Source organism: Adiantum capillus-veneris, chromosome 30 (genome assembly GCF_014529385.1).
Source record: "Adiantum capillus-veneris isolate H3 chromosome 30, ASM1452938v2, whole genome shotgun sequence".
Lineage (NCBI taxonomy): Eukaryota > Viridiplantae > Streptophyta > Polypodiopsida > Polypodiales > Pteridaceae > Adiantum > Adiantum capillus-veneris.
In genome coordinates this window covers 79,330,011-79,344,336 of record NC_140960.1, presented here as the reverse complement: position 1 = coordinate 79,344,336, position 14,326 = coordinate 79,330,011, and the positions used below count along the sequence as shown (strand labels likewise).

The 14,326-nt window shown below is 40.1% G+C and overlaps 2 protein-coding genes across 2 annotated transcripts; both read right to left on the bottom strand.

Moving 5' to 3' along the window:
- Nucleotides 1-1,834: 1,834 nt before the first annotated feature.
- LOC147418266 (uncharacterized) lies at nt 1,835-5,121 on the bottom strand. The gene is made up of 4 exons (XM_086506970.1): nt 5,033-5,121; nt 2,487-2,587; nt 2,266-2,356; nt 1,835-2,176 (listed from the first exon to the last, which is right to left on the bottom strand). The coding sequence occupies exons 1-4, from the start codon at nt 5,119-5,121 to the stop codon at nt 2,104-2,106; spliced, it is 354 nt and encodes a 117-aa protein (XP_086363096.1). The 3' UTR covers nt 1,835-2,103.
- Nucleotides 5,122-5,235: 114 nt separating this feature from the next.
- LOC147418265 (phytolongin Phyl2.1-like) lies at nt 5,236-6,683 on the bottom strand. Its single transcript, XM_086506969.1, has one exon. The coding sequence runs from the start codon at nt 6,169-6,171 to the stop codon at nt 5,236-5,238; it is 936 nt and encodes a 311-aa protein (XP_086363095.1). The 5' UTR covers nt 6,172-6,683.
- Nucleotides 6,684-14,326: the final 7,643 nt, after the last annotated feature.

Below are 14,326 nucleotides of genomic sequence, written 5' to 3'. Positions count from 1 at the left end.
ATCCAAGCACTCTTGCTATGCTCATTAGGAATCTATTCTAATGAAATGCTCACTATGTCTATGCTATTTTTCACTACACACAAGTTACTAGGCCATTAAATGTTACAAAGAAGCATCATACTTATTCAACAAGAGTCATCTTCTTGAATTCACGAGTAAGACGAGTGCGTCGAAAGCATCCTAACCAAGTGACTTGGCCTTTTATCCCCCTCTCAAAGCCAATGGAGTCATCATAATCTCGATCAAACCAAAGTTGTGGAAGATACATTTTTTTCCTCTTTTATGCTAATTTCTCTCTTAATCATGGCATACATTCTCTTGATCACGTAGCTCATCCTCTATTATCTTTCATATATTTATTTTATTGTAATTCATGCTCAATGAAATGAATAAAGAGATGGAAGACAAATGCTCAATCATTATAATTGAGAGGGATGGTTGGTACCCAGTAGTATGGTGTTTTGTGTTTTGATTCTTGTTTATGTTGTTCTCTTTGTGTGTTCTTTGTATTGTGATATTTGATCAAATGTTTGGTGAATTTATTTTGATTCAATGATTTGAAGTTGTGTTGGAAGTGTTGAAAAGATGTCAAGAAGCCAACAATACCTCTTTAGCCTCTAGCTTATGACGTTTATTTATCAGATGATCAGTAGCTCTGCAATAGTTGTATTGCAACTTTTTCTTTTCTCTCTCAATAGATCTACTAGATGCATTAGCATTATGGGAGGTATTTGTCAAAGATGGCTTGCTACTTGAAGAAGGAACTTTGAAAGTAGTAGCAATGTTATTGCTACCTCTTCTTAGTGCAACAATAAAAGCTTGATAAAAAACACATTGCTTGGCTCTGTTTTCCTTTACATTGCGTTTTTTAATAGCAAAGTGACCAATGTTGTCAGACCAAGGGCTAGAGTCTAGGGGCCAATCTGAGCGACTTAAGGGTGACTATATAAAGGGTAATGGATGTGCAAAGAGTTGAGGGTTCAAGCTCCCTCTTGTCTTAGAGTGGTATCAAAGCTAAACTTGGTCGAGGAGCCAAATTTAGAAAAGAGGTGTGCATGAAGGCTTGCTAAGTTGGGCTCTCAATGAGGAAGAAGACAGTGCACATAGAAAAAGCTTAGTATATGGGCAAATTTGTAGAAGTTAAAGACAATTTTGTATGAGTTATCCCATCTGTGATTTTAGAGGGTTCCTAGATGTCCATATGACATCTTCTGAGCTGGCTGTAAGAGCCCATAGATCTGAAAGACCTCTAAACACTCATGTCTAACATTCTCCAGCAATGCTAGGCATAAGAGAATTGTTCGTACCCAAACCTTCCAATTTCCACAATGACTTAGCACCTACTGAAGTTCCTCACTTGAAGAAAGGCTTGGGGAAAGCAAACTCAAAGCTAAGAAAGGGACTTAAATTTTTGACTGATAAGTTTGAACAATGCATGGAACAGATCAAGAAATTCTGGAAGAGATTTCACATTGGAGAAACATTCAAGACCATATATTGGACCTCTTTGAAGATGGGGAATGAAACTGGTACAGAGGCTGATCAAGATAAAGAATGGGCTTTGATTTCCCTAGTCTTACTTGAAGGACCTGGATGATTGAATTGATATACACCAAGCCCTTCAGTAATGGGTACTCCAGAGTTAAAATTACGAAAACATTTCTCAGAACAATCTCAAGAGACCTCAACGATCTGACAAACAAGTCTTGAACTCGAGACCTCTTTCTCAAGGGAAATTAATTCATGGGTCTAATTGGAGGTGATATGAATTTTTTCTTATTCTTAAGGCAAGCCAACATTGCACATTTTAGCATCAAAACATGCCACCCACGTCTACAAGTAACCAAGGTACCTTATGTTATTGAGGAGATTGAAATGTTGGCTTGGCTAGCCATAGCCATGAGCGGTGAAGGAGAGCAGAGCACGACCTGAGGAAGGGAAGGAGAGGTTGTGTACAAGAGAATAGACCAGAGATTCATTGTATTGAATCAAAGTTATATAATAAAAGAATTGATGTGTCGAACCACTTTATCTTGCATGTATTCTAAATTGGATGCATGGTTTAAGAGATGAACCCCGTGCGAACATGCATGAAAAGCATGATCACAAGAAAATAACTGCGCATATACCCCCATTCAAAAGAGCACCCAAGACACTGAACAATTGAACTTTCACCCTGATGCTTTTGGACCAGAGTGATTCACTATAACCAGACTTGTGGCATTCTCTTTTCAAGAATATTTACATCTCAATGTTTTTGCTGACCAGGAAACAAATGCACCTCCAATATGAGCAGAAGTCCTATCAGATTTTCGGTGCAAATCTCGCATCTTATGCATGGCACATTGTAGGGATTCTGTACATCCGGTTAAAGATCAAAATGCCCAATAAACTTCCAGGAAAAATAGGCTCAATTTACAGGGAAACTATAACAGATTGAATAGGTAAATTGTGCTCTGTGAAGATGATACAAAGAACCCAAGTACCCAGCATTGAGTGCAGCCATGCAGCAACTTCAGGTTGTCTGACTTCCACTGAAAGAGCTTCTGATTGAGTGTCGACATTTGACCAGCGGGCAATAGTGTTCCTGTCCACATCAACAGTCATAATATAGTTGTGAGAGATCAATGTTCAACTATCGTCTAAAAACGACAACTGAAATGTTTGAAGGTAACCAATGGGTGAAGCTCAAATGTACAAGAAAAAGAACAATGTCCCTGTGAGCTTGTCATACATAAAATGGGGATATATATTTTTATTTACTAAGCCTCTGTTGAAAAAGACATACAAAGAAGCTATTAGCACAAACTATTTTCAGGAACAGGCAAGTAGATTAATCCAGATTTAACCTGAGAGAAAGTGCTAGTATAGACTCATGGTAGTCATGCACATGACAAGATAACCATCAGCTCCATCCTGGACATTCCCACTGATGTCATCAGCACCTGATAGTGGGTGTACCTTGTAGGCTCCCGACACAACACACACCACAGACACACACACAAAATCACTGGGTGTTCACAATGAGGTGCTCCCAGGAGAAACATGCACCTTGTGAGCAACACTTCCTGCCAACAGTCAAGGTAAGAGCTTCATCATAGTAGAGGAATAAGTCAAGGTGGACTAAACGCGTACTAGAACAGAGCTTGGGGGTAAAAACCACCCCAATCTGGTTATATGTACAAGTTATGTTACAGAAAAAGCAGTATAGCTGGGCTCAACATGGTCTAGAGAAGCAGACATCCTCCCAAAATCCAAAAGTACAAACTACAGAGGGAAGCTTCCTGCCAAAAGTAGAGGGTAAGTTAAAACTAGTTTTCTTCTTAAGAACAGAAAGGACTGGCTTTAGGAACTAATAAAAGGGCCGAGACATTTAATCAAACAAATAATCAAGCAATACACTTGTACTGTTGTACAAATGTATTAATCTACTCTTTACTAGAAGACAAGTTTGAAGTGTACTTCGTTAATTAACTTCAATGTAAGACTAATGATATACATGCCATCTCTTGATCCCTAAAAGGAGCTATAAAATGAAATGAGGTAGGACCTAGAACGAAGCATTACACAACATATCCAAACAGCATGCTACCTTTTCTCGCTTGTTGTAGAAACAAAAAGTCATCACTTTCATTAAGCACAACTATAGCATGCCTATTTACGTCTTCAATGCCGAAGGTAGGTGCAGGGCTGTATAAAGTTAGTTCCTAGTTAGAACATACTTTTAAAAACCAACTAATTGAGTCTATCACTCTACATGCGATGGGCGAACTCAACCATGATAGGCTATAGAACTTTCAAGGAAAGGATAATGTACCAAGACCACTAATAGCAAATAGGTGAATCACTAGACTGAATTAGGACTAAGCTAACTAATGGGTGGGGCTTATGAGCTATGTACTAGTTTAAAATGCTACTATCAACTTACTGCGTCACAAAGAAGCTGTTCAACCTTTAAAGAAAATACCCCTTTTCAACAAGTAATGAGATAAGGCACAATTGAACAACAAAAGAAGATTTAACAAATGAAACTCAAGAGAATGTACAAAAATTAAGAATGACTACATAATTGGCAGAGGAAGAATGTTCAAGCATACAAACAGTATTAAGATTGGCATACTCTGACTCAAGGCCCTTATCAAGATTTTCTACCTCCAAGCCCCAATCAGATTAGGAACTATTTGTAGTACAATTAAAAGCCAATCACATAAATTTCTCTACCTAGATAGCTTATTATCTATATACCTTCATAAGGTCAGAAAAGCTTGAATTTACCAACTAAAAGAGGGGCTGAAACACATCCACAAAAATCTTGAAAAGAATCAGTGTCAAGAACAAAAGGTCATCTGTAAAGCGCCTTAAATCGCATAGCTTGTAAACAATATTGGGCAAGAGCTAGTAAATTATAAGACGCCCCCTAAGACTAAAGTGGAGTAAGATAGCAGGCATGTAACTACCTGGCATGACGGATGTGGTGGACAGCCCTGTCCAACATAAGTTAGCCCAATCAAAGACTTGTGTGTCATGGTGTGTCATGAATGAAAGGTTGGGAATCAAGCCCCCTCAGACTCTCTTGGAGACACCGGCATCAAGTCCGTGAGTCCGCATCCCCCTTGGGCTCTTTTTGAGACACCCACACTCAGTTAAGTTTGTATTTCGGGGCTGATGCTCTTGAGCACTGGAGTGATTCCACTAAAATGGAAAATCCCACCATACTCCCTTTATTATTCCCCAACACACTATATTGTGGTAGCCACTGAGGAGACCATAATACGCCACCCCTCCATTGATATATGTGGTGGTTACCAAGGATGCCTCGCATGGCTAATATGTGGCCCCTGCCCGCCATAGCTAGTATTTAAAAATCAATACATGACAAACCCCCCATGTGAACCACACTCCAGATACATACATCTGCCCTGTGGGTCTGAAAATAAAGTCAAACGTGCGTCCCTTTCTGGGGGAACAAAAGAGTAATCATTTGTCAAAACCAACATATAAATGCATTATATCGCAATTGAAAGCAGCATACCGTAATGGCTCAAGCAAGTTGAGATTCTGAGAGCTGTAAACTCCGAGTGCAAACGCTCCCATTACTTCTACAGGTGGATGCTCCCTCATCAGCTTCTAGAAGTTGCAACAGCTATCTCGGGGTGAAAAACTGGACAACCTGCATAGCCTTTCATGGCAGATCAACCCTTGGTCTTCTTTCATGGGTAGATGTTAATTTTCTTGCTAAGTTTTGAGACAACTGACGCCCTGGCATACTCCAAGCCAAACTGCTAAAAGCATTAAGCACACAAGCACATCCAATGTGACAACAACAATCACCTTGCGCCGCCATGCTTTATGCATTTCAATGAATTTGTTCTTTTCTGAGCCACCACCCATTCCCCTGTCAACAATAACCTCAACACTACTGTCCTTATCCATTGCTTTCTGACCTTTATCCTCTACACCGTCTTTTGCTTGTTCCTTTGTCTTCTTCTTCCCTTTCCTTCCTTTTCCTATCAAAGGCACTCGAGGAGATCGAGATCCAAGACGTTTTTCTGCCGTTTTCGAGTCGAATTCATGATCACTCATGTCATACAAGGGAGCTACTGCAGATGGAGAGCTTATTTCCAGATCAACTTCAGCGCTGTGCTGGGCCGAAAGTTCAGCTTCAATCCGATTCTTCTCTCTTTGAGGGACACCAACAAAGGAAGCAGCCAGATTACGCATGACAAGGATCATCTCATCATCCAGGAAGTGAGCACCAAGAGTAAGGGACCTGCCACGGCCTTTTCCAAATGCTTTGAAAGCATCACGGACCTTCTGCAAGAATGAGTAGGCATCTGCTTTGGTAAGGGCTTCATCCATGATGGCACAGTAAGTGATAGCACCATCAAGGAGGCAGATGAACCTGCGTTGATTGGTAGTGTAGCTGAAACTGACATGCAAAGGGGGTACATTCTCCAAGCAAGCGGCAGCAATGGCAGGCAAATCAGCATTGCCTTCTGCTGTATACTCGGAGACAGCAGCTGCACCTTTGGCTACTGCAGCATAATAGACCAGGCTTGGAAGAGGCGGAGCATCTATGCCTTCAGTCACTAATTGAGCTTCATGATCTTGTAAATTACAAGATCCATTGCTAAGCAGATGAGAAGTAGAGGATGAGCTCTTCCGAAACATCCTTACCCTTAGAAAACTTGGCAGACAAAAGCTTGTATACGTTGACACAAAAACGCTGCTACAAACTGCACAAATTTTCTGTATAAACTCAGCATGAATGAAGCATTCGACCTACTCATAAGCGCTTCACAATCAGCATCTCTATCAAGGAATGCCTGCAGGCGGAATGCACAGAGGCATAGCGTCCTTCGAGATCTCTTTGACAGCAATGCACCTTGAAAGATCGTCAATGCAGAAAGGCAGATGCGGACGCTCTGTAAAAACACCAAAGACAGCTGGAAAGTAAAGCGACGGGTACATGCATGTGCGCGCGCGCGCGCGCGTGTGTGTGTGTGACAGAGAGAAAAAGAAGAGTTGAAGATGGAGCAGACTTTTATGGCGTCAAGTAGAGAACTGCAAAAGGGAATCTGGACGATGAAGAGCACTGTGGGATTCCGCCATAGCCGGCTGCACAGCAAAAACGGGCTTTAGTGCATATGACAGCTAGACTAGAAGTAATGCCAAGCCACATGTGCATGAACTGTAGGGGAAAAATAAAGTGCTTATCCCATTCTATCATGAGGCGTATGGGGTTGGTTGTACACGAATATGTAACACCACACTCCATGTGCGCATGAACACCCAAATTGTGCCCTTCACATGTACATATGTGTTGTGGTAAGGCCACGGCCTCGACGTTCCACATGGCACCAGAGTATATGATGGTTGCATCACGACTCCGTATTCACACCCCGTAGTTGTGAACTTTAATTTTGAAAAGCCAGTGACGTGCCTAACATAAGCTTTTCTCAAGTCTTACCCCACCGCACCTCTCCATCACCTAGACAAGATTGCCCACAACCACTACCTGAGCCAATCACTCTCTCTTCCACAATCACTCTCTGCTCCTTCAGCCATTCCTTACCCTGCCTTCAAGTCGAACTACAATCATCTCATCCTCATGGTGGCCACAAATGAATTGGGGTTGCACACAGGCCCTGCTATTAGCATATTTGTGAGAGGTTGTAGATGCTTGCAAAACCCTATCCCTACAACCTCCTTGTCAGTCTTGATTGTCAATCTATTCTTGATTGAGTGCAATAGAAGGTCTTGAACGAAAGCTTTGTGTTGCTTGCTAGCATCTAATGATGGCAAAGCATTTAAATGAGAAGATATGTGAACTCAAAGAACGTATTCACACCTGGGAGGAATGAGAGAGAGAGAGAGAGAGAGAGAGAGAGAGAGAGAGAGAGAGAGGAGCACATGCGCAACACCAATGGCCACAGAAGAAAAGTCCGGTTAGAAGATTGTGCCTCATTGTTATTGGGTTGAGATAGTCTCCATGGTTGTTTGTATTATTGACAAGACACTTTTTTTTTAAAACATGACATGATGCCTGAGGAGAAGGTTATTTCTAGAAAATATAATTTGACACACCTCAAAGTGTCTGGATGTATTGCTTATGTGCATGTGCCAAAACTAAGCTGGATCCAAAAGCTATTATTTCCTTGAGCAAAAAGGTTACAGATGTTACGACCCTAATACATGTGAGTACGGATTTTGTTTTTATTAAATGAACAGTTGGCATACCGCTATGAAAGATCATTTTGGTCTGATGTAAAGGAGAATGTGGTTGCAAAAAATGCAAGTGTGCAATTACAGGTTTTGTGTTGAATGTAGAGGTTACCTAGCACAAGTCGTGTTGAGAATCCATGGAATGGCAAGTTGCATGAGAGAAAGTAAATTCTTTGTCCTTGAAAACATCAATAATCTTTTCCTAAAAGCACCAATGTATTCCTAATAAATCGACATTTGGTCTTATTATCTGCTTGTACTAAAGGCTGAACGTTGTAAAACTGTTAGACTGTGAACTAAAAGTCCAAAAGAGAATGTCCCTTTGGTCAAAAGGGATCTCAACTAACAAAAGAGTCTACCTCAATCAAGGTGCCCTTACTAAGTAAAACAAATTGCTCCCACTCGTGAAGCGATTCCTTCCGAAAACATGGAATGCTTACGTACCAGTGTAGAGCAATCAAGTGCATGCAACAGTTTGGGACTTGCCTCTTACAGTTTGGTGCCCTACGTCTAAGTCCATGGGTACATTTACCCTCCACATGCAGAGTGGATCCCCAAACTCATGCTAGTCTCATGAAAAAAAGAAGAGCTCGGGTTGAGTGTCTCTACTGAACTGAACAAGATCCCAGAAATTCCTAGCTACACAATCTAATGGACCAACATCTTTACTCTTAAAGAATCAATGTCCATACTTTTGTACAATACTTTCTATTTGAGAAAGCAAAATGTGATGCTTCATATGATCAAGCTAACCCAAGTTGGACATGCAATCTGTAAAATTACTATTATAAATAATGCATACTAACAAAGAACATTTGGTTCAAAAAGCACAAATAAATAGCATCTATCAAAATTTCAGCTAGGAAGTACTAGCATGAATGGATCAAAATCCAAAACATGAAGGCTGAAGACTTAGGTTGATGGACAATTCTCTTGTCTTGATTTTGCTATGTGGCCCTGAGCAAAGAGCAATCTTGCTTTGTATGTGAATCCAATAAACATCGGAAACACAGATTCTCTCTCTTTGTTCGTTCAAAATCAATAGTAGATAGAGAACCCCGAGAGCATGTGGCTCTCGTAATAGACTCTATATCTCAGATCGAAAGTATATGTTGATGATGAATAGATTCCAGGTGCAAATATTTCTCGCCTACATAGTAGGCCAAAGCTTCCAAGTGCTCGGAACGATGTGCAAGAATGGAGAGTGCAGAGTGGGTGGAGCTCAAAATGAGGATAACGGGCTCCTTCTTCTTTTTGCATATGTAAAGAATAAGTTAGTGTTGGGTTAGCAACGAGCATCTGACCAGTTGGATTGAACACCAACAATCTCGCACTTGAAGGCCATTGTAGCCCAAGTGGCTTATGTATGTACAACTTGTACAATCGTGAAACATTTCAATGGCTTCACCCTACACCCAATGCAATGTGCAAACTGCTCTGAGGCTAAGCTCTTTGTGAGAGCATTTGCAAGGTTGTAATCTGTATGAATCTTGACTATCTCTATGCGCTTGCTAGCCAGTATATCTCATATCACATGATATTTGACATCTATGTGTTTCGACTTAGAGTGAAACACCAGGTTCTTCGCTAACACGATAGCACTCTGACTATCACAATGCAACAATGGAGTCAGATAAATGCCAAGGTCTCCCGCTAGATGAGCTAACCATCTTTGCTAATGCAATAACACTCTAGCTATCAAAATGTAGCATTGGAGTCTGATAAATGTCAAGGGCTCCCACTAGATGAGTTAACCATATAGTTTCCTTGCTAACACCAAAAACTGCAACTGTCTCTGCCTCCACGGTGAAAGACAAAGTGTAGTCCTAGAGACATGATCTCCATGACACAGTTGCACTAGCAAATAGAAATACATAGCCAGACGTGGATCTTTGACTATCCATACGACCTGCATAGTCTGCATCCGTGTAACCCACTATGGATGCATTGTTGTTCCCAAAGCATAAGCACTTGCTTGTTGTACCCTTAAGTATTTCAGAATGTGCTTCACTGCTTCCTAGTGCTTCTTGCTAGCATTTTCCATAAATCTACTAACCACCCCCCCGTAAATGCAATGTTTGGTTTGATGGCTACCATGGCATACATAAGATTGCCTGCTAATGCAAATTACAAATGTGCAATGACAATGCCAATGCTAGGAGATTACAAAGGTGCAATGCCAATGCTAAGCCATCATTCCCCCTCATTTGCATTGACATTTGATGGTGCCTCATGTTCACCAAGATTCATCTAACTCTCTTTGGCCTTGAGGATTATTGCCTTTGGAATCTTAATTTTTTCCAGAATTTGTCCGCCCTTGGGCTTCCATGCCCAAGTGATGCAACTAGTGTTTTTCGAGCATTGAGGATCATTTATGTTCTCTTGCCATTACTTGTTCCAACGATCCTTGTAAACCTCCACATCACTTGCATTCTTCTTCTTCTTTAAAATCGATGCCTAGTTTTGTATCTTGACTTGTAGGTAGGTTATTGACTCATTGTTCTGATCAACGTCTGTTGTTGTCACTCCTAATCAAATTGGATAATTTGCATCACAAGGTTGCACAAGTACAAAGGCTCCCTTTGGCACATCAAGCATTGGGTTGAGCTCCTTAGTAGGTTTGTTGTGCATTGGACCACAATAGTGGCCCTCATTTACATCAAGTCATGCATCTAGAAGATTACCTTCCAATGGAAGTTCAAGAGGATAAACTCGTTCACATATACTCCTTGGCCAAAAGTCATCAAAGAAAGTGTATTCGCTTGCACTAGGGGTTTGCATAGCTTGCATAAGATTCTCCAAGTACACAAGGACTGGGTTGATCCACCTAGCATGCTCACTTTTGTCTCCTTTCTCTTGCAAGTGCTCTTTCCACCAACTAACATACTTCTTTAATCCCTCCACAACTTTCTCATTGTCTTTAACATACTCAAGGGGTGATAATACTTTTGGAACATCTTTAGGAATCTTGGGTCCATTTCCTTGTCTAGACACAATCTTATCGGTGTCCACATTTGTGGGGATTAGATCAATCTCTGCCTCTTCATAATGAGCACTTTGTTGCTTGCAATACTAGTTTTTCTCCTAAGCAATTTCATATAGTGATAGAGGGAATTGGTAGACAAACACAATAAAAAAGATATGTTCATGGTTACGCATTTGAGTTTTTTGAGCTCAAGTCGCTAAACATGTGTTTATCATGGCCAGAACCGCAATGCAAAGTGACCATAAGTCGTTTGCCCATGTCCATGAGTGGAGCATTCTTGTCAAGGATACAAGAAGTCTCTCAAGTCCATTGAGAGATTTTGAACCTGGTTTAATTTTTGGTACAACATTCTTACTCGGCTCCATCTTTTCATGTATAATGCACAAGAACTTGGTTGGGTTCATTTTTGAAAAGCTTCTCCAAGCATGGTATAGATTTATGTAGCTCATTTGTTGCAAGATGTGTGCACTCCTCTCTGCCATTTATCTAGAGAATGTGGTAGTTTTTGATGAATTAATTGTCTGGAGATTGTGTTCCACAACCTTGAGAATGTTGATTGTGACAGTGTTTTGTAAGAGAATGTACGTTACAGACAACTAACGTTAAAGAGAATGTTGGTTGTGACACAGTCTCCACGTGATTTTTGGTGGACTCTAGCTTGACCTTTATTGACGTGCAAATGTTGCATTTAGAGAATGTGGTAGTTTTTTATAAATTAATTGTCTTGAAGAGTGTGTCCCACAACCTTGAGAATGTTGGTTGTGACAGTGTTTTGTATTCCAATGTGACAAGTGTGCCATTTACTTCCCGCAAAATGTTCACTTGCTTGTACATTGATGGTAGAGAACGTTGAGTTTCACGAGTCCCATGCATAGTTGTCCTTGACTTATGTGGCATTTTATCTGCATTATTATCTATGAAGCCTTGTATGAGCAATTTTGCCATCTCAACATGTGTCATGCTCTTCCTTACTATTCCAGTGTTTCCATGATTGCCATTGCACGCACCATCCAAGAATTTCTTTCTCATTATGTAAAATGTTGACTTCCATATTCCATGCTTTATTACATACCTTCTTTCCATCAAATGTTAACTCAAAGCATTCCTTATCTTGATATTGTCTATAATCCATGCTCATGCAATCTAATACAAATGTGCATCGGTGAGTGTAGCTTTGTCCCCAAAAGTTGTCCTTAACTTGCATGATTTTGGGTCTGTCTCCAATCTGACAACATTGCTTCTCTCAAGTTGCAACAATCAATTTTTGCAACTTTGTGAATGTTTGCAGCATCACATCGCTTGCTGAATGCATGAGCGTTACCTTTCTTTTTTCTAGGCCTAACTCTATGGACATAGCTTCTTTTCTTAGTTGTCATATCTCTGATATTATATTTACTAGCCATGGTATCTGGATCTCTATCATTTTGAGCATGAAGAAGAATACCTAGTTCTATAATAGTGGTACCTACTTCAAAACTATTTTTAGTATTGTTGTCTAGGTCATCATCTTCATATTCATCACTGAAGCGTCTAGGTTGTTGAGGTAATCTTCCATTTCTTCCATGAGGGGATCTTGAATACCCTCAATGGCAGAAGAAGATCATGTATCTTTTATCAAGGGTTCACCATTCTCAAATGTGAGCTGCCTAATAGGCTAGCTTATCAAATTTAAACTTGAAATATCACTTTCATGTGGATGCAAAGATCCTTCCACAATGACACCCAAGCTATTCTCACCCAGTTCGCAACTACAATTTTTAACCTCATATGGGTGGACCAGCAATACCACTCCATTACCATGTTTTGTAGATCTATTGTCAACCCAAAGGATGACTCTTTTCTCTTTCCAACTCTCTCTATCTATCAAGACATCTTCTTGAACAACAAGAAAATCATCATCTATTGTGTTAGAGTTTCCTTTGTCCATCTTCTTGTCAACCCAAAGAATGACTCTTTTCTCTTTCCAACTCTCTCTATCTATTGAGCCATCATCTTGACCGACAAGAAAATCCTCATCTATTGTGCTAGAGTTTCCTTTGCCCATAACAATATCATTCAATGGCCATTTGATAATGCTTTCAGCTTCTTGAGACATGGTTCTTACATCCATTGTGATGAATGGAATTAGGAAAGTATCATCAAAACTTTCTAGTACATGTGTCACCACACATGTTACACAAATCAATTCGAAACCACAACTTTGAAAAACATAAGTGAAATGAATAGCCTAGCAAACGTGCCTTGTAGAACCATCAACAAGAACCTTGTTCTGGACCCTACAGTTCCTAAGAAAATCTAAAATGTAAGTAAAAGTGTTTCTTGGAACATAGAACTCAAAATTTAATACATTCCCAAGCCACACTAATGATGTTGCCAAAAACTTGCATCTTATTCAATTCAAGAAAAATTACACTGCGAAATTTGATAGGAGGCTCAAACTCAAGTTTGAGCATAAATGTACATCTAAGTGCTAGAAATCTATAGCTCACAATTGTTGCAAGATGGAGCCCTCATGGAGTTTGATAGGAGGCCTCGAGCTGATGTTAGAGCCTAGATGTACATCTAAGTGCTAGAAATCTATTGCTAACAAGAGTTGCAAGATGCACTATCTATTAGTTTTAGACACCTCTAACGTCGTCAAATTTTTTGACCCTTTAAATGACAATTTTTTTAAAAAAATCATCAAACCTTTCACAATAGGTATTTTGATTAGGGTTTGTTCATGAAAGCGTAGGGCTGCTTTCACGCTTCAGGCACATTAAAAAAGTTTTGCAGACTCCGTGTGTGAAAGTTATGTTGATTTTTGCGAAATGTTTTTCCCCCCCCCTTTTTAACCATTACAAAAACCCATTAATTTTGGTGCCACATGCTAATCTAATCTTGATAGTGTTGGTGGGAAAAGCTGTTAAAGCCTTTTTTTAATGCTTTTTAAAACTTCTACATTATAATAGGGTTTGGGTTTTTGTGCAAATTGTGACAAAACTACGATGCGACAGGTAAGGTCCTTTACTCTTGCATCTCCCTCTCCTCTGCGCATCTATTGGGGGCCCCACATGGCTCTTTCTCATAGGTCTACATTAACTCCCTCTCTCTTCCTCTCTCTAAATGCAAGTGAAGTTCACTTATAGCAAATAGTGGTTTTCATGTTTGAATTTTGAATTCTAAATTTCAAAGGCTTATCCAGGTGCACTTCTCTCTCTCACCCAAGTGTGGTAGATTGGTTATGCCATTTCCCTCTTGAATAACAGGTCTTGAGTTCAACTCTTCTCATTTATAACATCTTTAAGGTCTCTTGGGATAGTTTCCTATGACGTTAAAATAATCTTCTTCTCGGTGTGTGCGTGTGTGGGTGTGGGTGTGGGTGTGTGTGTGTGTGTGTGTGTGTGTGTGTGTGTGTGCTAATAAAAACATGAAAATGGTATAACCTTTCTATCACCCAAGCGTGGTAGATTGGTTATGACATTTCCCTCTTAAATAACAGATCTTGAGTTCAACTCTCCTTGTCGAATAGATCTTTAAGGGCTCTTGGGATAGTTTCCTACGATGTTAAAACAATCTTCTTCTTCTTCTTCGTCTTCTCTCTCTCTCGCTCTCATGGTTTCAGATGCATGGGTT

Bases quoted from the DNA above. Each gene is read 5' to 3' on its own strand.
- LOC147418266 (XM_086506970.1), bottom strand. From the start codon at position 5,121: ATGAGGGAGCATCCACCTGTAGAAGTAATGGGAGCGTTTGCACTCGGA. The intron at 2,588-5,032 runs GTATGCTGCTTT...TGATGTGGACAG, and splicing joins AACTTGCTTGAGCCATTACG to GAACACTATTGCCCGCTGGT. The intron at 2,357-2,486 runs GTACTTGGGTTC...CCGGATGTACAG, and splicing joins ATGGCTGCACTCAATGCTGG to AATCCCTACAATGTGCCATG.
- LOC147418265 (XM_086506969.1), bottom strand. From the start codon at position 6,171: ATGTTTCGGAAGAGCTCATCCTCTACTTCTCATCTGCTTAGCAATGGA.